General features: G+C 30.5%; 1 protein-coding gene across 14 annotated transcripts in view; it reads left to right on the top strand.

The window, feature by feature from the left end:
- LOC112596436 overlaps positions 1-18366 on the top strand; it is a 285374-nt gene that overhangs the window by 239680 nt on the left and 27328 nt on the right. For 3 of the 14 annotated variants that reach the window (XM_025342112.1, XM_025342111.1, XM_025342110.1), the window contains 4 exons: positions 1356-1535; positions 14724-15170; positions 16457-16609; positions 17967-18029. In XM_025342112.1, coding sequence (XP_025197897.1) covers positions 1356-1535; positions 14724-15170; positions 16457-16609; positions 17967-18029 — 843 coding nt within the window. Of the gene's footprint in view, positions 1-1355; positions 1536-14723; positions 15171-16456; positions 16610-16808; positions 17947-17966; positions 18030-18366 lie in introns of those variants that run through there. The other 11 variants (XM_025342119.1, XM_025342115.1, XM_025342113.1 and 8 more) reach the window with 7 other exon arrangements.

Here is an 18366-nt window from a genome sequence, read left to right as displayed (position 1 = left end):
AGATTTATGCCATCATAAAATAGTTTAAAAATATTTTTTACTTCTGATAAAATAAAATAAAAACATGATTAAATATAAATAAAATATATGTATTGTATAGTTATTTAAAACAATAGTCTTTGTCAATTCTACTCACAACATGTATAAATCCAAAATTCGTTTTGGTTTCATAAAAAATACTAAATGTATAAAAATCAAATCAAATTATGAAATCACAATTATGAACTTTGGTCAATATTTAAAACTGCTATTTTTCGTTATTAATTTTGTATGTATAATTTTTCAAAATAAATATTTTTCCCAATATCGTGAATTCCTTTCCGGCTACAATAAGCTACATTATGTTCAATTTTAAAATGAAATAAAATTAACAAACTACAATTTAATTTCAAGCAAAAAAGATAAATACTAAATAGATCAAGATAATAAATTGCACCTTTGACATTTGATGAAAATACAAACGTATAAGTGATCAATTTTTAAAGTAAAACAAAATGATTTAAGCAATTATGATAACGCAGTTATGTTATATTAAAACGAGTATATAAATATATAATTGGGGAATAAATCAAAAAAAAATCATATTTATGATAACATTTTGAGTATAAAGACATATTATACTTAATAGATAAAAATTATTGAAAAACAGGGCTGCTCGAATACGTTGTTTTAAAAATAAATTTCCTTTTAAAATATATACTGCCTATTATCACTGTGCATGCATGTACGGGCAAGTTTAAACATTGTAAATCTTTATATTAAATAGGTATCTATTTGTTATCTCTGTTATTATTTAATATGTAAATAGTCTTTATGTAAAGTTTAAATTTGTAAATTTATGTACTGTATTTGAGTTCTCATTTGCATTTATATTAATAAAAAAAATAATTATTTCATATACGTGTGGTTAGGTTGAGAAATTTATTTTCCCTTAAATTTATGAACAGAAGGTATTTCATATCATATTATTATTTAAAACAATTTTTTTCTTGATTTTTGAGATCGTTTTCCAGATTTTTAATACAATGATTAAAACAGTGGTTAACTTTTGACTTTTAAATTTTAAATTAACATATTTAACCTACTTTGCAGTATTTAACACGCGTTGCCCGCGTAAACAAAATTAACAATTAGGTCTCAATGTCGGGTTCTCGTGTTCATAATTTTATCTACCCTTAAATGAACACAAAACTTATATAAAATGATCGTATATTATTGTAATATTAAAAAAAAAAAAAAACAAAAAGCAGTACAAAGGTTTCTATTTAATAATAATATTAAGCCAGCGATTTAATATCTGATACCATATCATAACGTACCTATTTGTAATAATAATGCAACTCATGATTTCGTAGGGCACACCAGGCAAGGTCTTAAATGTCGGGTGTGTAAGATGAACGTGCACTTGGACTGCCAGGAGAAAGTTACCACCCGGTGTCAGGTTAAGTCACGGCTATTGCGTCGTCAAAAGTCAACGTCTGAAATCGAGACGAAGATGGCGGCAATGAACATGGTTGCCCGCGACGATGACGAAGGTAAGCCATAACATTTCTTTTGTACTTGTCCAAACAATAATAATAATATAATCAAATATTCACAATAATAATGGTATTTTTACATTATTATAATTATTATCATAACGTTATATTATTATATTGACCATGCCTCGTATCGAAATAATATTACAAGGACGCACGTATAATGATTATATGACACACGTATGTTATTGATTACTTATAGGTATAGGTGAAACAAGAAGATATAATAACCATGTTTAAATTAAATTAAAGTGTGAAATCGTCAACACTTTCAGATTCTTACTGTAATTAATTAATTTAACGTCATATTTTTTTTTTTATTTTTTTTAATATTATGTAAAAAATTTATAAGAATCATATATGCAGTACATTGTTAAGCGATCTCAGACTTTTTGGCTTTCACATTTTACTACATATGCGTGTGCATATAACCCTTATACTGTGTATACGTCTGTATAATATTATATACACTACGCGTATATATATATATATATGTGTGTGTGTGTTATACACGTTCAAAAATACCATCGATGTACATATTGTTATTATTATTATTATGACTATAATATATATATATTATATATACACCCCACTCACAAAACAATGAAGTGTTATTATTTTTATTTTCATTTTTTTTCATTATTATTATTATTTAATACTTATTATTACTAAAAAATTCAGCTTTCCAAAGTCGTTGTGTACATACAATTATATGTACATATACGTTTTTACGTAGTAGGGTTGTAAATAACGATGAAATATATATATATATATTATTCTTACGGACTTTTTATCATTATTTCCTGGTTTTATTTTAATTATTTTTTTTTTGTTTTTGTAAAAAACCCATGCACGCTGTTCGATTTGATTGATGTGTTTATAAATATATTTTTTTATATTTTAAACGTAATATTGTTTATTTTTTTTTTTTTTTTTTATATATACATCATATAAAAATACTTATTACCTATTAAGATAGGAAATTCCTAACATTCAACGTGTTTAACGAATGTAAGATGAAATGTTTACTGTTTACTTATTCTCTAAAATCTTTATCATTACCACGATCATATCATCGACCATCGTACAAAAATTAACAAATACCCAAAATATTATTATAAAAATAATATTAGTAAATCAAGTACCTTATCGTAGTTATACATGTATATAATGTTATGTTGCTTTGCGTACTAATAAAATACAAAATATTAATTTTATAATATTTTAATGATATAATATACTATATATAACCCATAAACGGTTCGCTGTGGGGCAGCTTCAACTGTATACGTTTTGCATTCAGTACACTTCTAATATATACTATCTGTTTGCTCAATCCATTATGTAAGATTACATTATCATTTTACCCTTTCCTAAATTGATGTCTATCGCCACTGATCGGGTCCATCGCGTTCGATGATGATGGTGTATAATATATGAGTATTATTTTCAAAAATTCAATTTCACAGTTCAAGTTATTTTAATATTTTATTTATATCTAACAATAATGTCTTAAGCGAATGTAGTTTTTATGAATTAAACAAATATTAAAACAGTCTAGTGATAAACAGAAATTTGCACCGCCACTTCGTGACATATCCTATTCGTGGATATTTTATAACAATAGTACCTAACACCTTAACTGAGTGTTTCTGATAAATTAATCAAAAGTATTGCAGTATTTTGTAAACCAAATAATATTCGTTAATTAAAATTGAATGGTTTAGATTATATGTTTAAATTTAAATTAAATATTTAAAAAATCCATCATCGCATCACGGAATAATTTGAAACAAACTGATAACAAAAAGTTTACGCAAGACACATTATATTATTATGTTTTTGTATATGCGTATTTATGTTTATTAATATTTAATATTTAGTTGTATATAATTATAATACTCGTTATATTCCTATCAACATCTTTGACGCATTCTACTCTAAATAAACAGATTAACCTATTAAGTGGCGGTTCAGGGCGGTATGGGGAGGTCTAATCTCTGTTTCACTATACGAGTATCTATTGGTTATTATATTATAACTATCTTAAATGATTATTTTACAATATTTAAGTTAAAACGTATAAATTACAGCTTCAATTCAACACTGGTAATTTGTTTTTTTTTATTTTAAAATATTCTCAATTAACACTAATTGCTTTAAGTATTATAGAATGCATAACAAATAATAAAGGGGTCAAACGCAAAAATATACAAATGTATCAAGAGAGTTTGTGACTTTTCTTTTCAAGTCCCATAAGATTTTTAATTTTGTTATTAAATATCTCTTCCATATTTGTTCGCACCTCGAAACAAATTATATTTTTGCTCATTATTAAAAACACACCACGTTTTTATACATTGTATTTGCTTAATTTATTACATAGATGTCAAATGTAAATTATAATTTAAAGTACATAAATATTTTGAAACATTTTTAACTTCTTATTCTTTTGTTTTTTTCATGTCGTTCAGACCCCAATCATCTAAAAAACTACGACTGCTGCCGATTTGACATTTACCAGGTGTAGATAATTTTTATCACAAGTTGTCCCTATTAGCAAGAATTTCAATAATTGTTCCATTGTCTATGTATCACCACATTGCAGTTAGTATTTCTTTCTTCTCTTAACTTTTTTCATTCTTAAGTATAGTTTTGTACTACCTAACTTCTGTTCTCAAGCGATGTATTGCTTTAAATTCTATCCATTCCCAATCCTTTTATGTAAGCATTTTTTTTTTTTTTTTTTATTCCTCTAGTGGTGTTTTATACCTACTCTTTTCTTCCATCTGTCAATTTTTTCTTTTGCTGGTAAATCTTTTATTGGTTGGATCATAATAAGGAAACTTTTCCTTAATTTAAGTTACTATATAGATGGGTTCTTTACATACAGTCTTTAAGTTACTAACAAATAATAGGGATGTTGCGTTTTTTTGTATTTGTTGTGTCAGCGAGCCTCTTATCAAGCCTATCGAAGTTGTTGTCGATCTCACGATCCTCCGGAATCTTAGAAGTGATGGAAGAGCTTAAGTTGTAATAAATTAAATAACAAATAATAACATTTATATGATATATGTATATATATATATATTATAACAATATAAACAGAGCACCACACATGAGCATGTGTATATAAATGTATATTATGGGGGGGAGGGACAGAGAACACCGCACTGAGAAGAACTGGATATCGACAATGATCTTCGTTCTTGTAAAGCTGATCTGCTTCCCTTTGTTGAGATTTTGATGATTTCTGTACTGGAACCAACTACGTGGGTGACGTGAAGCACCGGACCGTTGCACACGCAGATACAAAAAACGCACACATATATATACGTTACTGATGATGAGCTAAGCACGAAAGTACGAGTGTACAATAGAATCGGAACAGATTATTAATATTTAAACACTAATAGAGCAAATTGCCGAAACATATGCAAACTAATAGAGCAATATTTTAATGAGCACGAAAACACGTAATTCGTAACGAACAACGGAACAGAAGACAAAGACGGTAGCGGCAGCGTCCGCGTCATTGCCCGGAACAGGGCGGCGGGCGCGACAGAGTAGTCAACCTCGCGAGTGACAAAACGCGGTCGTAAGATCCGGGGAAACATAAATTAGGTACATTGGACACAAGAATCGAACATACTCCTCCCCTTTCAAATACCCGTTACCTATCAAAGCGAGTTCAATTTTCAGAGCTGAAGAGCTGGCTATTTAACCGATATACTGAGCAGTTGTGCAGATGAACGGAGCGATTGAGTGGATAGACTGAGCAGTTGAAAAATTAACAGAGTAGTTAAACAGATGAACTTAGCAATTACCAACAGAACGGTGAATGGGATATTACAAAGAGACAACATTGGTCGTTGACCAGTACATTATTATTACATTTTTTTTAATAGATCAACTAATAAAAAAATAGACAACATAAATATATATGTTTGAGCATGAGCAAGTCTTATAAATTAAAAAAATAAAAACAATCGTTAATAATCACAAATTTTAAGTTCTAGCATGAACTATAACAAAATTTTCTTTTTTTTTGTATATAAACAAATATAATATAAACATCGCTTATTTAACAACCTTAACATCTAAAGATAATATCTTCTACTAAGGTCCCGAAGGCCGAACAACCAATGAGATCCGTGGTAGCAGAGCTGATGACATCGCAGATAAACGATAGTACCACGAACATAATTATAGCACGGCAGATGTAAGGTGAAAGAATGAGCGGACTTTATTTCATCTACGGATTAGTAGGTAGAGGCACCAGCTTCACTACTGGTCTAGTGAGTACCTTTTGAATAGTAAGGACTTTAGCCACCCGAATTATATAGTCTGAACCCGGGTAAACTTTTACGACTCTAACTTAAGACCAGGAAAAGGGTAAAGCGTCGCCAGTCTTAATAACGACCATAGTACCTACGTCCAGATTCTTACCCGACTTGATCCACTTCCCACGCGCTTGGAGAGTGTTCAAGTATCCTTACAATAAGTGTCCCAAAAAGAAGCAAAAAGATTGTTGGATGAGCTTCCAATGATTCTGCAGGAATCTTTGAGAATCGAGAAGGTCCGATTCTGGTATTGAAAGCAAACAGTCTACCGATTAAGAAGTGACCAGAAGTCAGATACTCCAAATCATTTGGGTCGAAGAAGCGGGAACAAGCGAACGCAAATTCAGTGCCACTTTCATTCTACACAGCATCGTAAACAGTTCTTCTAGAGTCAAAATCTGCGAAGACGTGGTATATATGAGCATCGACTTAGCCCACTTTACAGCAACCTCCCAAATTCCATCGAGATGGGGAGCACTAGGAGGATTGAAATGCCATTCGCATGGCAGATGAACAGTGACCTTTTTTTCTGTGGTCTGGATGATAGATTAACTGACGCAACTGTCTTGTAGCACCCATAAAATTAGTACCACAATCGGAATAAATAGAGGAAGGCATACCTTGACGATCAATGAACCTAACCAACGCTAACAAAAATGCATAATATGTCAACATAGCAGTAACCGATTCCAAATGGACTGTTTTAGTTGTCATGCCAACAAAAACAGTGATATAGTGTAATTTACAGATACGAACCTTCCAGAGATTAAGTTCCGCGTAATCAACGCCTACAACAGAGAAAGGATAAGCTTCCTGAACTCGAAACCCTGATAGATCATCTAAGGTTTAGGGTTGATTGTAGTGATTCAGATGGTACACTTGCAAATCACCCGATGAGCAATTAAACAAATTTTCACGATCTAGAACATCCAATAATCAATATAAAGATGCCAATGTCGAGCGATGAGTATTGTGAGATGTGATTCTTTTGGGATAAGCATAGGATGAATTCTACGTTTTGGCAAACACGAGTTCTTGAACTGTCTTCTTACACGGATTCCCCCAAACAAATCCATAATCATAAAGAGACGAACGAGCGAGTTTTATCTCTTCACATTTGGTTAGGAACTTGACAACTTCGCGCAAGAAGCACACCTGAGCGCATTTAACCACAACGATCAGTGCAGCTTCCAATTCTGACTGTTACAAAAATCCAGATTTGACCACCTTTTTTTTGACATGAGATGCGCATGTTTCTCGACAGATCCGTTACTCGGAGGTACACAACTGCATCATAGTGTTTTTCCGAGATATTACAGAAACCGCATGGGTCATAACTGCATCTATAATCTATTCGGAATGAGATCGTACCTCGGCGGCCGATTTCTGCGCATGGGCGTGGCTTTGTTCCACAGCGCTAGCCTTACGAGCTTTCGTGGTGAGGAAATTTCGTGGTGGCATCTGACCGTCGCGAACAAAAACTGGTCGCCGCCGGGGTACGATCTCATTCCGAATAGACTATAGTAGAGCAACCGATGTAGCGAAGATCTTGATTCCCGTGAGCCATCTTAACAAATTATAAAAATCAATTCATTCTTCAGCTAGGTAGCGGATTATCCCATCCAATGCGTGCAAGCCACACGGATTGTATGATCGTCTTAGCGTAAAAGATTGATGGAGTTAGCAAATCTAATGGCTCAAAGATCTTAACAATCATTGAAAGCACACCACGTTCGGAAGAAATCTTAAAATTGTTGGTTCAGAAGGAGAAGTAATCTTTATTATGATTCCTTCTCATACCCAGCACCTGTGTCGTATCCTTCTGGTCGAAAGTCAAGAGGGATCTCTTGAACAATTTTCTGGTGGTAAATGACACAATAACTCTGGAGTTTTTCTCGCCCATTTCTTTAATTGTAAGCCAGTTCTGGCGAACATATTGATCAAATTTCACTGAAGTTACTTTGCAGCCTCCAGACAGTTTTGACTTCTGGAAGATCTTCACAGTCATTATCAGCAATAAATCGAAGGACACGCAGAGCTAAGTAGAAAGCACTGTTTACACCGTAAGTGACTGTGTTGAGAATAAACTTTTTCACTATTACTTTCAGCGAATCTCTTTACAAGATATGTTGGTTTCCTCGATATTAGGTATGGCAATACCTCGATCTGACGATACATCTTGTATATATCCGTTGTAAATATGACTTTAAGCATCCGGAATCCGACCAAGATATCAAGAACGTCTTGCTGTAACTTTAGACCAACCAACAAGCACTAGTTGATAGATATACCGGAATGACATTTTGCAGAGGCATCAAACATTACCCGCAGCTTTACTTCATTTCCCTCGATCTTTTGAACAACATGTTGAAGGATGAAGTATTGACCATCTCCTTCAGCATGGGACATATAGCTTAGTTCCTCATACTCTACCATGAACTTGCAGTAAGCATTATACAAAATCTTATCCGCAGATAACTTTTTCTCTAAATTCAGAAAATGGTTAAGCGCCACCTGTTCAGAACCTGAAAAACTTTCTACTGACCGACCTGAGCGAAAGAGGAGAGGAACAGAGATATGACCACGACAATTTCAACTTATTTCAGAGCGAAACAGCTCTTCACACAAACTATTTTCTGTAAACTGAGGTAAAGCAGCCTTAAGTTCTTCCACCAACCAGAATCGTTCCATGATGGACTCCATCGAAGACTCTAATGACGTCAACATGGATTGAGCACCAATGTCTGGATAGTTCTTGAACTGTACTAATCAGGAATCAACCAAAAATCAAGCTATAGACAGAAGGAAACCCTGGACCTAACGAATTACTTTGGTTATTCCAAATTTTCGGGAATATATCTGCACCGATGAGCAAGCCAACCTGAGCTAGTTTATCAAAATGCAGATCTGCTAATGACAAATGATTACACTTGGTCCTCATCTGAGCTGACAGTTGTCGCGCTGGCATATTAGAAGTTGCATTCTTAATTTCACAAACTTGGTCACATTTTGAATAGATGGATACTCTTCAGCGTTTTCCGTCTCAAATAGATGCCTTAAAGACACTAGTAATCACCTAGCAGCCAACGAAAAGAGCAAAAATGAAGATAGATCAGTAATTTGGAGCGATTCAAAAATGGTAATATTTTCATCGAAAGTTGATAAGAAAATTGCAAAGCAGCAAGTTGCGACGGAAACAGACACTAACTTATCGATAATCAACGACGCCAATTTGCGAGGTTTATCGTACTTCTCTACTAAAGAGTTAGTTAGGCATTTTTTTTTTTTTTTTTTTGTCTATGTTATTGCGACGTCAAACTGTTCTCGATAAAATAGATTTTATGGTACATCAACTTCATCAATTGATTTTTTAACAATTGTAGATTTTGTTTTCTAATTACCAAAGAATTTTCCACTTTTTTTTTAAGTTGGTAATTAATTTCATTTGGCGTAATAATTTTATGTATTTCTGTATTTTGGGATTAATTTCCCAGGTTTCTTATCATTCTTTATTATTTTAAGCTATTTTAAGTCATATGCATTTCGCTTATTACTTATTTCCATTTTTATCATCATGCTTCTGATAATTTTTCCACCAATGATTATTCTGTGGTAATTGTTTTATCAGCTAAAAGGTCATCGTTAAATTTTCTGAAGTAGTCTTCTTGTAGCTCCTGATTTTTAGTTCTCATTCCTAAGATTTAATGTGTTCTACGTCCTCTTAGTTTATTTTGCTATGATATAGATATATTTGAAATATAATTAGAATTGTGAGTTTACCATGGTTTTTAGATATTTTGAATGATTTCGTTTATTTTTATGTCCAGTTATGTCTTAAAATTTTAGCGTATTATAATCGTTGCGTTTTCTGAGCGTATGATGGCGTTTATCTGATATGTTATTGTCCTATATTAAGAATTTGGTATTGGTACTTGGACTTTGATTTCTCTGTTGTTTAATAGCTGTTTAATAAAATCACAAAAATTATGCCTGGTTACCCTTTTATCCATATGTCACTGTTCAATGACAATGGTAGTTTTATTCGTGTTCTAATGTAAGGTCATTCGCTTCTTTTCCGCCTTCATTCATTTCTTTATAGTCCTATAAAATTGTGACCTCTGATTACGAATTTACTTCATTGATTTTTGAAATTTTTTGGTTTTATAAATTTAAATATGACATTAAACGGTTTGTATATAATGTGACCATACAATTTTTAAATTATAATATGAGGATTTTTATGCCGTTAGTTTCTGTGTAATTTGTTGAATGATTAAATTATCTTTTATAAATATCGTACTCCCGTATTTTTAATGTGATATTTCTATTGCCAACTTCATTACCCTTATTTCCTGACAGATGTTGTTTTTGTCTCGGACATTTCGGTGAATCTCTTAGACGCATTTAATTTTATATGCGTTTTTTTCAATATATCTTGTAGAGTATTGCTTCTAAAATTTAAGTATCTTTTGATATTTATTGAAGTCGTTTAAAAGCTGGTCCTAATAAGGACCGTTTTGGATTTTTTAGGACAGTTGTCATAGTATGGCAACTATAGCTGGGACTTGAAATTTGTCGGGTAATGTTAACATTAATTAATAATAAAAATATTAATATGCAAGGGCCATACAGGCTTTTACCATGTCTCCTGTGTTTTATTTTGAGCGGCTATAATAATTAAATTCACTTAAATATATCGTTTGTAAAACAAATAATAATATAATTCATTATATTTTGTACCTAACTAAACATGTCTATTACCTACATTATTACTGTCATATAATATATTTTAATTATAGCTATAAGATAATACAATTATTTTAAAATGTTATTAACTATTTTTTGTGTACTATAATAATGAAAATGTAACTAAAAAAATCAAAAACCATTAAATAATAACGAGTTTACACGAATACGACGTGTTATAAATTTTAACATAAGAAATATATTTTAATGAGTTTTCAAAATTCAATGAATCACAATTATGGTATAGATTGTTTAACTTATCTTAACGACACATTTAAGCTTACTATATTATACAACTAATTTTGATTAACCAACATAATTCATGCGATTCGAAAACGATTTATTCATAATTCAATTATTTATTGAAGAAAATATACACCATGTTAGAAACCTGATAAATCAAGAATAAAGAAAATAATTAATGTACGCGTACACCTAATGACGACGTTTAATTATACATAATGAAGTTGTATATAATTTGTATTATTACATGCTTTTCACTATTCCATTAATTTTACTTTCTTCTGTTTGTAGCTGAATAAATACAAACATATTATAATTTGCAAACCTAAGATGTTTATTGAAATTTCTAACTTTCATGAATATTCAAATTCCTAGAAAATGAGATTTTTCCGTCAATCTTCGTGAAAATAAGAATAAAATATTATTATGGATGAATATGCGTTACATTGAAGATATAATACCCGTTTGTAAGCATATACGTTTTTGTGACAACGAATTAATTTTTATTTTCTCTAACCAAATTTTGAATATTGAAAAGGATTTAAAAACAGAAAAATAGATTTAAAACCAATTTCGGTAAAATATCACACTATTAAATAATATCGATAAATTATGTAAATAAATTTTCCATAAAATCTATAAAAATTAGTATAATTTCAATATACTTGATGTACAATGATAGATACATAAAACTATTCTATTTTAAATTTAAAAATAACGTATAAAATATGTTTTACAAAAACAGATAGCTATAAATTTTTTTAAAACAACTTACAAGTTACACTTTCCGATCACTAGACAGTGAATATTAATATTTTTTTAAATATAATCAAATTATAAATAGATCATATTCATCATCATAAATTTATATTACAGTTATTATGTTTTGTAATATTTTTCAATATACCAAAAATTCTCAAATCTCTTGATGATAAAAAACAATAATGTTTGTGGAAATCTTCAACAAAATATAATAAAGCGAACCAATAAGTAAAATACATATTAATATGTTTCGTAATAATTGTTTACAATTACAATGATTTAAAAAACTATATATTTTGACACCATTTTAATAATTTTTACAATTTAGATTACATATGAGTCGAGGAAGACTCTAATAACGCTCACAAGAATATTGATTTTGTATAAATTCCGTATTTGTATCTTATAATCTTAAAATATATATTTCGTGCTCTCTAAAATAATATAATTTTAAGTTAAAATGATTAAATATTCTAATCATAAAATTTAAAATAACACAACTATGATAATTAATCGCAAATAGTTTATAATTATTAAAAGCCGATTATAAATTTTATAACAGACACATCATAATAAACATTATTTTTAAATATTTATACAATTCCCTTAAGTAGGTAGCTTCATTGGGAGCCCTCCTATATCGCGCCTCATTCACGATATGTACCTATACCACTTACATCATTAATAATTGAACAAAATTGTGTGTAGTTGTATATTTCTTTTAACTAATAAAAAAATAAAAATATTTATACAAGTATATTTATTTTTATATTTTTCCGTATTAATTATTTTCTTTTTGTACAACGATGATTAAAACATAAAATTATAAATTTAACGTTTGATTCAGCATCATTAAAAATTTATTGATATGATAGGCATGTAGTTAAATTAAAAATTATTTTAATAATTTATTAGTTTTGAAAAAACAATATTTAATCAGATATATATTTTTTTTAACTAAACCCGCCTGTGTTAGTGATACCATAAAAATAAAAGTTGAATTCGCTCAATATTTTGTATTTAAATTTTTCAATTTAACATTTACAAAATATATATATATATATATATAGTAACAAACTTAAATTTGTATAAAACATTTAATTTACTTACCTATTTAGAAATAATTCTTACCAAACCATAGGTAAATTTAAATGTTATCATGTTATTATTAAATTGTATCTATAAATGTAAATATGATAAAATCATCGTAAAAATAATATATAGTTTTAATTTAAAATACATATAATTTATGTGTTAGTAGAGCCGTATAATTGTCTAGTAATTGTCCATCTAATAATACATTCAATATTTTTTTTCTAATTATAACTATCAATAAATAATTTTATTCCACAAACGTGCATATAATTCTATCAAAATATCCATGTATTTAATGGTTTCTACAAACAAAATATAGCCAATACTTTATTTTTATTTACAGATAAATACAAATAAATTATAAATTTAAAATATATTTATTAAGCGAGTAATTAGTTTTTTATGTCTTATACTATAATTTTATGAGATATTTTTTTAATAATATTACAAATAAGAATAATATGCTTTGGGTATTTAATGTTTTTTTTTTACTGAATATATTATATATAATAACTTTAAAATATTATTTATCTATTATTCATAAAGTTTTCACTTACCTCTTACCTGCATTAAACAACAGGATTTCTTTGTAGAAAACGATCATAATATTATTTTGGGCGCAATACCATTGCGCGCGGTCCTTATCGGCGGTACTTTTTTAGGCGTATAATTACGCGCGCTATATTATTTTTACTTTTAAGCAACGTTGCCAAATATATAGGTTAATAGTGCAATACTATAGTAGATTATTTATTACTTATTATTTTTGATACCAGACAAACTTCACATCACTAAGTTATATCATACTAAGTTTTAAATCATACTTTTATAATAGATTAGAATTATTGTCTTTATTATAAATTCCCATACACGTATAAATATCTATACTATGACCATGCTAATAAGAGTTTTAAAAAATAAATTTTGTTTACTATAATATGTTATTTATTTTTAGAACTACAGACCGGGTTGAAAGTTTCCATAGTACATGTAACGCACAATTTAATATCGCTCATCCACCTATATTTGTTTTTATAACTACACTATTATAAACTCAGGAAAAAACATTAATCAAATTATCAATCATTTCCAAAGAAAACCAAAATCGTAAAAAGAATTACAGAAAATGTAATTTATCTGTAAGCAACACAAAGATTATGTAAAATTAAATCACCAGAAAATGTACTTAAATATTTGGCCATAGTTTGAATAGGTATCGAGCTTTAAAATATTTGTATCTGTATTTAAATATTAGAAAAAAATTATGATAAAACTTAATTTTTGTTTAATAAAAAATTTGGCAATGTCGCACCCAATTTCACGCGCAATCGTACGCCTTTAAATAGTTAAAATTGTGTCCATTGTTATTCTGGCATTGCGCGCAATCGTATAGCCAAAAAGATAGGTATAACGTGTGCAATCGTAATCCACCGATCATTATAAGTACATAGATCATGAATTCAAAAAACTCGAAAATATCTTTGCGATATTATAATAACAACTGAATACAGTATTGATATTATATAAATATCTGTTCCTTGTAATAATAATATCACGTGTTTACTATCATGTAATGTGATTTTAACACAGAGTCAAACGACTTACTACACAACATAGATTTGTAATGAACGATATTTTATTTTAAATTTGAACTCATCGTATATATGTATATATATATATATATATATATATATATATAATAATAATAATGTAAAATATCATGTTCGACGTTTATAATTTATGAATTTGCTTTTGACGAGTGTTTCGATTGTATACCTATATAATATACACGGAGTGGTGTGAAAAATTGCACAAAAAAAATGTTTGCAAATTTTTATTATTTTTTTATTATTTCAGTTTTGTTTGAATTCATATATCATATATATGTATATGCGTGTATATTATGTTGTTTCGTGGACGTTTGTGGTGTGCCTATTGTTTTTTTTTTTTTTTTTTGTTTTTTTTTTTTGTTCTTTTTCTCTACCCGTATGCGCAGTAATTCCCGGTGCGGACGGCGGCGGTGGTAGTGGCGGTGCCGGCGTTGGTGGTGCTGGTGGTGGTGGAGGAGGTGGTGGTGTTGTTGGAGGTATCGGTGGTGGCGGCTGCGGCGTCAGTGGTAGCGGTAGTGGTGTCGGTAGTGGAAGTGGTGGTGCCGTCGGCGGCAGCCTTCAGCAGCTGGATGGCGCAGGACAACCAGTCGACCAAGTGTACCAAGTGTTGAAACAAGCCGGTGAGATCCGCACTTCACCTAGGCCAGGCGGCCCTTCCAGTGCGCGACAACAGCAACAAATCGTCGTCGGTGGACCGCCCACCGAACCACTGCCCAGATCGTCGCCATCTCAGCAACAGCAGCAACAGCAACATCACCCGCAGCACCCGAACAGTTTAGGTAGACCGGGGACCACGCTGAACGTCACGTCGCCGCCAATCGCGTCTAGCTCAGGTCTGCACGGCCGCGCGCGCGTACGCGCGTGTGTGTGTATGTGTGTGCGTGTGTGTGTGTGTGTGTGTGTGTGTGTGTGTGTGTGTGTGTGTGTGTGTGTATGTACGTGTACGCGTCCACACACGTAACGAATCGACTTAGACCAAGTCGTTATTATTACGAGTGGACTTGATCCCGTATTTTTGCATGCATTTATTAGTAATAGTTTTTTATCGTCTTAATCTATCACTATCTCTCTCTCTCTCTCTCTCTCTCTCTCTGCCTGTCTGTATGTTTGCATCGTTTTCTCTCTTTCTAGATCACTGCCGTAGATTACTGGCATTTGTATTTATATTATAATGTATTAATTCGCTTGGGTGGCGCGTACTGAAGATTCTGCGATTGCACGTTTAAATCGTCGAATTGTCCAAAACGCGTCACCTACACTTATAACACTCAATATAATATTATAATAATTAATAATATTATTATGTACCTATTATCATATTCGCAATTGCAAAATTAATAATTTCAACATCGATTGACGACTAAAAATTTAAAAATGTTCAATTCTTCCCGTTTGAACGCGTTACACGGAAGTATACAATAATATGTACAATGTACATGTCATTAACATGTAATAAATTGTTATGTTGTTTAACGCTTAACGTTATATGATATTTATATCAATATTGCCGACGTTTAAGATAATGATATTAGCCTATTTTTGCTGTAAATACTACATTCACTGTATACGGCGACGGCGACGACCTGTCGCGCTTATTATTATTATATTGATGTATTGTGAACCTTGCATGACAACGCTTCTCGACTTTGGGCAAGCTGAACTCTTTTTTTTTTTTATATTATATTAATATTATGATCTTTAATTATTTTAATACTTTTATAATTCGAATACATATATAGTACATTTATATGCGGTAAAATATATATATATATATAATATATATATAAATATATTATCTGCAGGAGTTTATAATATATAATTATGTATGTATGTATGTGTACATATATATATACATACATACATACATATAAATATGTATATACCTACGATAACATGTGTAGGTATATGCAACCCTTTTCTTCGAGGAGTACCTACCTATACATAGCCAATAGGTATTATTATTAAAATTGTTATTGTTTTATTTTATTTTGGCTTTTTAATGGTTCAGTACCTCAGATAGCACAATAATAGTGTACCTATATGTTTAAAAAATAAAAATAAAAACCATTCGGAAAAATTGCGAATTTCTCATGTCGCGATCGTGATTGTCCTATCCTAGCGGAATCACACGTCGTCGGCACGTCTTCGGCCTCCTGCAGACTCCCGGAATCGGCAGCACCCAGAAGGCGGAGACTGTTCGGCGGCGTCAAGAGCTTTACCATGTTCGGTGGCAGGTCCCAAACACAAGGCCGATCGATATCGTTACCCGAAAGTACGAATTTATATAATTTTGTTTCTTCTGAGCGCAATTTTTTTTATTATTTTATAATAATATTTTTGTACACACTTCAAATCATTTATAATTACTTTTCTTTTTTATCGATTATTTTATTTATTTTTACTTATTTATATTTTATTTTTTTATATTTTTTTTTTTTTTTTTTACTTATCGTTACCTGTCGCGTACACAGAACAGGTTAAGTACGCGGCGGGTACGAGACCGTTTGGACAACCCCTAGTGTTACCCAGTCAAACCCCAGACGAAGACCTGCAACAGCCAATAGACCTTCAGCTGCAACCCGGACACAGACGAAGCTTGATGGCTGGCGCTGTTATGGCAGCCAAGAAGAATTTAACTTTTAAAAAATAACTATTTTCGATCATCGACTCTTAACAAACCCTCCTCCAACATTTATCAATTTAAACCCAATACCCGTCAACTATGTCCTTTTAAATTACTCCATCGCATTATAAAATGTTTTATTTAATGACGATTTTTTAAATTTAAGACAAAACGAAAATATTTCTATAATATCTGATTCACAATACAATAATATAGATACCTATTTAATATTATATATTATACTACATTATATAGTTGGTAACCTCTGAGAAACACATCTCGACCCTACTATTCTTTATTACCACTCCCTCCTAATCATTTTGCCGTTATTGACATAATTTTATTGCAAACATAAATTTCACGTAGGTATATACTTATTATTTTTGAGCTCTAACACTTATAGGTGCGTATCAACTGTATCGTCAGTTTGAAAATAATCGATATTGATTAAAAACAAAACAAAAAAAATTATAATTGTGTATGTTTACAAACTTTGCACCCTCACTCATTAATTCCACAAACATGAGCTTTTTATTCTTCTATAAATTATTATATTTCACTATTTATACTTCTTCCAATACTTTTAGTCAACTTTTATGTATCTACATATATATTGCTCTTTTAATAACATTATTTATTAACACGTAGTATGTAATATACGATATAATGGCTGTGATCGTTAAAATTGTCACAAAATACATACTACGATAAATATATTCCAATATTTACTTTATAATTGTTATTTTATACATAAAAATTTCGTTGCACGGTAGTTTTTATCGATATTGTTTTCTGTATAATAATATTTTACATTATATTATAATAGTAAAATAGGAGCATGAAGTCCCGACTCCCGCTCACCTCCTCCTGAAGATAAAAAAATGTACTTTCGTCGAAATTATACTGCAACTTTCTGTTTACTACGCTTGTTATTATGTTAATTAAACTTTATTTTTTTATAAATCACCATTGTTATACCGTGTTTTTGTTTTTTTCTATATACAAGGCCAGACCACCTGCTATTCTCAGGGACAAGACAAGCATTTTTGGACTCGATCAGTCCCTACCGGTCTGTACTTAGCAACCACACAAAAACATTTAGTCTGATGATCAATTATGATAATATATAGTCGTAGTAGAATATATGCAGGTGTTTGCACCATTTAGAACGAACTATTCATGTGCACCGACACAAGTATTGTTGTAGGACATTTTCGTGAATAGAAAAATCATTGAAAAATATCATTATATTGTATTGCTTAAAAACGTCCTTTTCATTTTTGTAAACAATCATCCGAAGCCTATAAATAAAATTCAAATAACTAGCTCATCCGATTGATAATACATATTATGCGTATTTATACGTTCAGTCGAAGTTTGAATAATTAAAAAGCCCATCAAAATGT

The sequence above is a fragment of the Melanaphis sacchari genome, unplaced genomic scaffold (genome assembly GCF_002803265.2).
Source record: "Melanaphis sacchari strain LSU unplaced genomic scaffold, SCAv2.0 Contig31_pilon_pilon, whole genome shotgun sequence".
Classification (NCBI taxonomy): domain Eukaryota; kingdom Metazoa; phylum Arthropoda; class Insecta; order Hemiptera; family Aphididae; genus Melanaphis; species Melanaphis sacchari.
The sequence above is the reverse complement of the archived record's forward strand: the minus strand, read 5'-3'. Positions and strand labels throughout refer to the sequence as shown.